This window comes from Bemisia tabaci, chromosome 10 (assembly GCF_918797505.1).
Source record: "Bemisia tabaci chromosome 10, PGI_BMITA_v3".
Taxonomy (NCBI): domain Eukaryota; kingdom Metazoa; phylum Arthropoda; class Insecta; order Hemiptera; family Aleyrodidae; genus Bemisia; species Bemisia tabaci.
In genome coordinates, this window is record NC_092802.1 from 25,756,536 (window position 1) to 25,766,425 (window position 9,890).

Consider the following 9,890-nt stretch of genomic DNA (forward strand, 5'->3'; position numbering starts at 1 on the left):
AAAAATGAAAAAATTCCAGACCATCTTGCGGAATTCCGCTCTTTATCAATACTTGCGGGCCGCCTTGAAAAAATCAGTACTTTTTCCGAACTTTTCAACACCCTGCTCTTATTAACCCGATGCACTAAGCGTCCACGACCCCAATCATTGGCACTGTTGGTTCTCCTTAGCGGGCAATGGAGATGTTGCATATGTGAGGAATTTGCGATTTGACTATTGATTCTCATGTAAAAGTTTGCGAGAAACACGATAGTGCCACTGGTCTTCCCTGAAATCAACTCCTAAGCTCATAAAAAGCTCTCAAAGTTGAGGCAAAATGGAGGGAATATCCCACGCTATCCTGATAGTCCACCTCTACATCAAGACAAACTCTCCATGCAAAGAGAGGGTGCAAATACATTGATGGGGCTGCAACTTTATTTGGGGAATCTAAAACTAAAAAATGGCAACCCTGCTCCCTATCTTTGCATGGAGAGTTTGTCTTGATGTAGAGGTGGACTCTCAGGATAGCGTGGGATATCCCCTCCATTTTGCCTCATCTTTGTGAGCTTTTTTTGAGCTTGGGAGTTGATTTCAGGGAAAACCAGTGGCACCATCGTGTTTCTCGCGAACTTTTACACAAGATTCAACAGTCAAACCGCAAATTCCTCACACATGCAAGATCTCCATTCCGCTCTTTATCAATTCTTCCGGACCGCCTTAAAAAAGCAGTACTTTTTCCGGACTTTTCGTCACCCTGCTCCTATTAACCCGATGCACTATGCGTCCACGACCCCAATTATTGGCACTGTTATAGCTAGGCAATTAACTACGGTTTCTTTCTCCATGGATGATCAAATTAGTTCAAAAAACTATATTTTTTGACGACACCGCCACTGAACCATTATATTGCGTCGCGACGCGTGGCATGACGTTGAACGTTGCCCGGCAACAACGCGGCACAAAACCCGCGTCCCAGGTAAACTCGCCGACAGTCGGCTAGACGAGTCGGATTTGGCAAGAATGCGTTTCAGCCCTCTTCACAACACCACTGCAGGTGAAGGGGGCCCACGGGGGCTGGACGGGGGAGCGAGGGGGGATCGGTCCGGACGATTCCAAAAATATATTTTCGTCAATTCGCGTCCGAGTTCACGTGCGCCGGGGGCCGGGCTCGGCTAATTGTTTGAATTTGGCCATTAGATCCGTCGGATTCGTTCGGATTTATCCCACGGCTTTTGCACCGTTCCACCCTTCACCCCCCCCCCCCCCCCCTTAAGAGCCGTGCGAGAGTTCCGAATCTCCGGATGCGGAATAGAACGGACTGCATCTGTGCCTCGACAACACGCCGACGTCATTCGACTGCTTGCACGCGGGAACTTTCTAGGTCCGATTTTTGTTCGCCGCAGCCAATCGTCAGAATGTCAACTAAAATAGGCTGGCCAAAAATTAGTACTTTTACACTACTCTTTCAGTATATTCCCAAGAAATTAAACATTTACAACACTTGCAGTTCCTGATTTCAAAATGTAAGGCGACAAAAATGCCAAAAAGCGCAAATAGTCAGTTTTCTAGACGGGGCCGGAACCCCAGTGAACTTACTTGCAGCCGTCTGCGAATGACAATGGAGATGTTGCATGTGTGAGGAATTTGCGATTTGACTGTTGATTCTTATGTAAAAGTCTGCGAGAAACACGACGGTGCCACTGGTTTTCTCTGACATTAACTCCCGAGCTCATAAAAAGCTCTCAAGTTGAGGCCATAATGGAAGGGATATCCCACGCTACCCTGAGAGTCCACCTCTACATCAAGACAAAGTCTCCATGCAAAGATAGGGAGCAAATACATTGACAGGGCTGCCACTTTATTTGGGGACACTAAAACTGAAAACACGGCAGTCCTGCTAATGAATTTGCTCCCTATCTTTGCATGGAGAGTTTGTTGTGATGTAGAGGTGGACTCTCAGGGTAGGGTGGGATATCCCCTCCATTTAGGCCTCAACTTGAGAGCTTTTTTTGAGCTTGGGAGTTGATTTCAAAGAAAACTAGTGGCACCATCGTGTTTCTCGCGAACTTTTATACATAAGAATCAACAGTCAAATCGCAGATTCCTCACATATGCAACATCTTCATTCGGAACCACAATTTCTGGCTCAGTCAGGAAACAACGTATGCACCATTAGTTTCCCTATGTATATAAGTGTCTTGGCGTGTGAGCCGGAAACCGTAGTTCCTAATTGCAAAATGAAGTCAGATCCAGGTCAAGGCCGAGTGCTTTGCCGAGTCTTTTGGCCCGCAATGAGCCAACTAAAAGAAGCAACTCATTTTGCGACCCGGTAATTGTCGGTGGCACTTCCATCGTGTTTGTTTCTGCGGTACACGGAGCTGCTGGTCGATTAAATAGCGAATCGCCGCTCTTGCAGGAGCTCCACGACGGCATTAGACAGCTCTTCTACCTTGGTGGTTCTCGAACGGCTCATTGGCTTGTTGGTACTCGAGTCCAGCCATAGCCACAGCGTGCGAGCTCGGCACTTGCACTTGGCACCAATTAAATCTCAATTGTTGTACGCACCAACGCTGCCACTGTGCTCAATTTATTTCAAAGGGGAGAGTGTTCCTGGGCCTGCTAAACAGTGTTCGAAACTCGCAGGCGCCAACGCGCCAAATGCGCCTACAAAATTGGAAATCTTAAAATTAGGAAATCTGTAACATCACAAGCCCAAGTGCAATTATAAGATTTTCTTGGTACAAAGACGAAACTATACTGCCGTGCTACGGAAAAACGCCGTATAAACCTTCAGACGTTGCCAAATTTCCTTTGATAAAACACGAATTTCATGGTACACTCATGAATATTACTCTTTCAATTTTTCAGATAATTTTGCTCGCAATACATTTGCGCAATACATACAATTGCTCGCATTCCTGACAATTTCAGGCGTAAATATTCATAAATTTCATCAAAAATGAGCATTTTAGTGAAGGAAATTTGGCAACTCTCGAATGTTCATGCGGCGTTCTTCCTTAACACGGCAGTCTAGGACACCGTGTGAGTACCTTTATAGTAAAGTCCATGGTCCGAGGGGTATTTCTACTCCGATGGGGCATTTTCAAACTAAAAACCTTGACCTTCGGTTATAATTCAACAAATACTGTCGAATTGTAATATGAGGTTAATCTGTATCGAGAAGTGATAGAACCGGTCCTCGAGTCATACTCCTTACACTGTTGCGGTTTATTTCCATCCTCCAGTAAACGGGCTGCATATCAGTGTAATTAACAAAGAACGGTATGCCTGTAAGATTTTAGCTGTACCTGACTTTCTATCTTCTTGTATCAACTTTTGATCTTGCTGGCTCAACAATATCTGACACCAGTTAGCAAACTTTATTCCCTCATCCACACGTTTCGCGAATGGAGGTGATAGCGAGGTCCATTTTTAAACAAATCGTCATACTGGGCACAATTCTGCCGTGCTAAGGAAAAACGCCGTATGAGCATTATGTTGCCAAATTTCCTCTCAGGAAATATTTATTTTTAAGAAAGTAGTGCGTGTTTTTCCTAGAAATTTTTAGATATTTTATATCAAATTACGAACATAATTCTCTGAAAAATCTGAAGAGAAATATTCACAAATTTTCAGGAGAAATCGTGATTTGTCGAAGAAAATTTGGCAACTTTCGATGGCTCATACGGCGCTCTTCCTTAGCATAGCAGAATTAGCCAGTATCCTCGTCAGTTCAAAGTTCCGCTGGCAGAGAAATTCCAAGTTTCATCGCAAGTTAAAATAGCATATTAATCAGGGATGCAGAAAGTTCCTTTAGCCTTCACATTTTACAAATACACCTCCTTTTTTTAAAAAACCCTATTCCCTAAAATTTTCAAAGTGATGGCCGCTCGATAGCATTTGGCGCCGAAACTATAAAGCCTTGGATAAATATGACATCCTTGATGTTTTCCTACTCACTCTACATCAGCACCTTCTTCCAGGGTTGCCACAATTTCTTCATCTTCTAATTATTTGACTTTACCTCGAATATTTTGGCTTTTCTCTGACTCCAGAAGTTTCTAATTCCCTGACTTTCGAGATAAATTTCCACTTTTTTTAAAAATACGCCGACTTTCGCTAAACTTGGGGCAAAATTTTGGCACTCGCGCCGACTACCGCAATGCAAAGAGCAATACGGCCGACATGATCTCAAACACTGCAGTGCTAAGGAAGAACGCCGTATGAACGTTCAAGAGTTGCCAAATTTCTCTTTCTAAAACGAATATTTTTAACCAAATTTATGCATATTTTCCCATGAAACTTTCAGATATTTCAGATTCAATTGCGTGCAAAATTAGGTGAAAATTTTGGAGGGAAAATATTCACAATTCTCCCAGTAAATTCCGTTTTTATCAAAGGAAATTTGGCAACGTCTGAAGGCTCATACGGCGTTTTTCCTTAGCACGGTAGAATACGGCTCGGGCTGCGCATGGCGTTCTTTTCAAATCGGATTTTGTCGTCTGCTCTCCCTGCTTCAAATAATTGGCACAATTTATGTATGCTTTCATTATTCGCTGTATCTGCCGACTGCCGAGTTGCATTACGTTCGTTCTCGATGCTAATCGAACCTGCGTCATTGGCTCTCGTGGAGGCATACAATTTCATGAGTTTTATTCACTACTAAGTAAACATTGGAAAAAAGGTATCTTGGATCCAGAGTCGAGACTCTTAAAAAATTTGCCAAGAAAAAATACTCTAGATTCAATCGGATTTTTGCTCGAATCAAAAGAAAATCTGCTTAAATTAAGAGGATTGGCTCTCAATTCAAGCAAAAATCCGAAAAAAAAGTATCTTGTGTTTACCCAGATAACATCGAAACGTTTCAGCAACGTGGAAATCAACGTAGACCTTGAAACATTCCGGGAATGTATACAATTTCTACGTTGTAATCAACATGGAAGATCTTTTACAAAATTGGACACGAAAAAGTACTCTCGATTCAATCGGATTTTTGCTCGAATCAAAAGGAAATCTGCATAAATTAAGAGGCTTGGTTCTTGATTTAAGCTAGATTCTGATTGAATCAAGAGTACTTTTTCTTGTCGATATTTTTAAGAGTCTGGACACTGGATCCAAGATACTTTTCTCCCCAGTGAAGAACTGTATTAAGTGTGTGTCCAGGCCAGAAATTTTCGAATCAAACAGTACTTTCGCGGAGAAAAATACAAAGAAAAATTGAGCGAAACTGATGAATTCCGGTCCTTTTCAGCGCCGACATTTTTTGGTGAAAATTTTTTTACTGCCTAAATACACTCTCAGTTTTCTAGGTTTTGTCCATCAGCCTGGGTTATCAAGGTATGTGTGTTGTGTGATGGGTTTAGGCAAAATAAGTCTTAGGGTAGAACCTCTTGCTCACTGAGATGGGAAACCCGATTTTCGGTCAAAAACACTTATTTTAAGTTAGTGCTTGTAAGACGTTTTTTAAAACTCCCGGTCACACGTGCGCGAAAAAACTCTCACACTTCGAAGTCGAATTTGGAGAAGACAGCTGCCGTTTTACACGTGAAATTCTGATTATGAAACGTCTATCAAGATCCGCATGAGTTCGAAACTCGTCTGATGGTTCACTATCAAACGGACTTCACGATCAGCTGGCGTTGAAAGTCGATGGCTTCATCTTAAAAAGATTGCGAAAACAGTCGAGACTAATTTTGAGAGAAAATTGATTGCAATATGTTTGCAACCACGTCTAGCAGGAGGACGATCGCACGGCATTGGTATGCAAACGAATCGATTTAGATCAAAATCAACGCTGCCGTCTGAGGCTACAACCTGTAGCGCACGCTTCCCTGGAACCGGCGGTGATAGCGCAAGGAAAATGGCGCCAAAAAATAGCTCTACCAACGTGCGCCACGAAATTTGAGCGGTAAAAATTGATAACGTGATATTGCACGCTGACCATCCACAGATTTTTGGGTTAACTGATCGAGAGTAGAGTAAAATCGGGAGAAAAAATTTCCTTCGGAAAATACACCCACTAAGTGAGGGGGGGGGGGGGGGGGGAGAGGGGTGCGTGCATGGGGCACCGAGAAGAAAATACCTAGGTGGTTGGGAGGGATAATAATTTCATTTTTTTTTTTATTTTTTTAAAAAAAAGAGACTTGACTCATGAATTTGACACCTTAGAATTTTTCAGGCGACGAAGTCTGATTAGTAGAAAAAGTAGGTAATTCTAAGATCCTTTACTGTTTATGGATAACTTCCTTTAATTATATCTGATTTTTTTTTCTTCTGAAGATAATCTGGAGATCTGCACTCCCTCTACCACCATTAACATTGAGCTACCATAGAGTTACTGTAACTTTTGTGATAAAAAATTGTGTAAAAAATTTGTTTGGAATGTGAAAATTATTTGGGCGATGAACATTTTAGCAATAAAAATATGTCATTTTTCTGTCTGAAAAAGTTTTGAGAGGCTTTATGAGATGCAAAGTGTAGACATTACTTAATTTATGAGCTGTTCTCCGATGTTTTTTTTAAAAATCAGTGCAATGTTGGAATTTCATTTCAAATGTTTAAAACTGCAGGCCAGTTGATGAAATTTGATATACATTGACAGAAAAAAGTAACTATGATAAAAATGAAATGGCATCATTGGTTGGATGATAATGTGATTTTCCCCTCGTCGCTTCGTTAAGTATATTGTTACCCAGCTCTGCAAAAGATACCGATAACTTGTCGATCCCATTTGATAAAGGTATGATGAAGAGATGCAACGTTTTATGACTAAATAATAATGCAATGCTGTTCTCACTAAAAAAATGAGCCTATGCAGTGGCTCTAGTGTAAATATTTTCAACGACAGATCATATGATGAAAAAGCAATCAGCCTGTGGGCTTGCTGGAAACTGTTGTCATAACATAAAAATTCAACATCTACGATTAGATAGTTTGCAAAACGCCCGAGCATAAAAAAATGTTCTCAATCATCACCGCTGCAATGAATGAGACCTCTTTGATCAGGGTGGTAAAGAAATGCAGGTTTGACTTGCTGCTTCATTCTGTATTAGCAAGTTTCTGCGCTACATTTAAGTAGTTAGAACCAGGGTGGGTGGTTTCACAATGAGAATTTTTACAACAAAGAAAAAACTTGGAACATTCTAAATGATTTTAACTACCGTCTAAAGAATAAGATGTCTTTAAAATATTTCAAAAAACCCTAGGCTACTAAACCGAGCAAACAAAAAAAGAGTGAAATTGTTGGACAGAGATTTGATCTGCACCCTAACATAACTTTTTCAAAATTTTTGCATTGGAGCTTCTACAGATGAAAACTTCTTACTTACAAGGCAGAGGTGCAAAGAATCCTCAATGGAGTGAATAACTCTCCTCGTCAAGAAGAACACTGCTAACAATTATAGATGGCAAGATGTAAAAGGCGGAATCACCATACCAAAGAGGGGAAACAATTTCAACAAAGAAGGAAATATTTGGATGGTCTGATTTTGTTTACAGAATTCTGGTAAATGAAACATCATTTAAGTATAGCATTCCACAGGATATTCAGGAAAACTTAAGAAAATAAAATCACACCCAACTAGCTAACAATGGAAACGGTTCCCAGCAGTTCTATCACAACTTTTACAAAAGAAGACATTACGACAATTTATAACCTACGAAACTTGATGTAACTGTCACATAGATTAATTTGCATAAGTTGCTGCAGGCTCATTTGGAAATTCTGAAGAAAGGTTAATTTGCATTCTTAATGGATGCAATTTACCTACCAATATTTCTAACAAGCATAACCTATAGGGAAATTTGAGGGGCCTTAGTTAAAAAGCTCAAAGATAACTGCCCTGAGGAAAGACAAATCTCAGCCAAGAGGTGTCACAAATTTTTGGATAACAATGACACACTGTTACATCGTTCAAAATGCATTAGCAAAATGCAAATATTCATTACAACAACAGACTGAGATAAACATGTTGATGATGTTAATTAAAACTAGACATGATGCTGACAGATGTAATTTTTGAGGTAGATCAGGCAAATAGACACATACAAACAAAAAATTATCAGACGTCGGCAGTGAAATTGATAAGATCACGGTTAGAAACACGGAGCAAACAACCTATTAGATGTGAGTACCACAACTTTGGTAATCAAAGAGAGATGCTACTCGTTAAATACACGCAAACGCCCAAGAAAATTAGAAATGGAAGAAATAATAGACTCACTAATGAGATTGATGCAGTAGAGAAGAATGTGAGTGGGTACACAATAGCCAAGAGCCACAACAAAGTTCTCACGGTTGCAAAGGCCTTGCAGCGGAATAAAGCCAAGAACTTACTTGCTGGGTGAGGGTGGAAAGTGCCCAAAAGCTCAGGCGATTCACGCAGGATTTATCCAATTTTAAATTTTTTACAAAAGAGGCGAATTCCTCTCACTACACATCTGACCTTCATTCAAAAGCCAGAACAGGTTAACGTCGTGGTCCCCTACACGGGACTTCGCAACACAAAACGAGAGCAAAACCTGGCGTATCCTGGCCAGTATTTGCTGAATGATGAGAAAATATGAAAAATTGAATTGATTGAAACTTGTCACTTACATCCGTTCACTGAATTCGTGTTTAAATTAGATTTTTCACGCACACATTCTGAATCAGCCATAATGACAACAAAATCACAACTGCGAACTCGAAACTATCGAATTTCGAGATAAGACGCAACGCAGAAAACGTAACAGCGCCGCCTGGGCGGAAAATCCCGGAACTAACTCTTATCACATCATCACCTCTTGTTTTCTTGCCTCGTCAACGCATGGAGCAATGTTTGCGCTGTCAACGCCGGAAAAAAGAAAACTGAACTGCGACAGGTGGCTCGTCATGTCATGCCTCATTCGTCAGTTCAAATAGATGAAAATTTTCTACTTTCTAAGAATTTCAGCGTGCGGACATGACCATGCATCAAGGGTACTATTCTCCGATTCATTCATGAAAAGAAAACCACTCGTCCATTCTCCCTGGGTCTTCCTCTTTTCGGCCATGTCGAGGTTTTTCCAGCATGGGTACTAGATTAACTATACCTTGAGGTTACTGTCCATATAAAGTACAGATTTTCGTATTAATTTCCTCTGGCAAAGCGCCGAACGGAGATGGTATTTTTATCGGATTTTTTACTGAGCAAAAATATCCTTCAAAAGTTCGAGTATGCAACCCCATAGCAGCTGTGTCCATTCATTACTTACGCACATGAAGAAGTTGATAGCAAGAGGGTCTCGGTCTCGCTCTCAATATTGCAAATTATTTGGAAGAGTCATTTGTTCCTGAAGTTTTTTTTTTTTTTTTTTTTTTTTTTTTTTTTTATTTAAATTTTAAGTCAATTTCTTAAAGATTTGACAAAAATTCCCCGAAATTTCGGTAGGAAACATGTATAGGTAGGTACTTACACTTGTTAATGATGAAAGAAAAAAGTTGTGGGATGAAACTTTGAAACATTACAATGCAACTGGATTTTGAGCGACATCAACATGGACACAAAGCTCTTCTTTTACTCGATAATTGAAATTTTGATGAGGGGAAATTTCTGAGCTCAAAGAGATTAAAAGATCGCAACCCCTGACAATTTTTGCAGCTATACTTATAGATGAGGATTACATAAACTACTAGGCAGCAAAGACCAGGAAAAATTATTCAAAATAAATTCTCACAAGGATTGAAAAAGGGTACATTTTCTAGAAAGTAGTATTTTATGTAAAAAATTGTTTTTATTAATAAATTCAGCGATGCTTTAATTTTTCATGTATGTAAAAAGCTCTGAAGCTGTTCATTATTTTTAAATAAAAACACAGGTATTCTGCTTCAATTTATTAAATTCCTGTCTATAAGTAAATATTTCTGTACCGTTCACCAAATTTTGCAC

The 9,890-nt window shown here is 40.1% G+C and overlaps 1 protein-coding gene across 3 annotated transcripts in view; it reads right to left on the reverse strand.

The window, feature by feature from the left end:
• atl (atlastin GTPase) overlaps window positions 1-8,731 on the reverse strand; it is a 34,850-nt gene extending 26,119 nt beyond the window's left edge. Inside the window, exon 1 of one of the 3 annotated variants that reach the window (XM_019061886.2) lies at window positions 8,579-8,731. In XM_019061886.2, coding sequence (XP_018917431.1) covers window positions 8,579-8,639 — 61 coding nt within the window. In that variant the 5' untranslated portion in view covers window positions 8,640-8,731. Of the gene's footprint in view, window positions 1-8,204; window positions 8,558-8,578 lie in introns of those variants that run through there. The other 2 variants (XM_019061887.2, XM_019061888.2) reach the window with 2 other exon arrangements.
• Window positions 8,732-9,890: the final 1,159 nt, after the last annotated feature.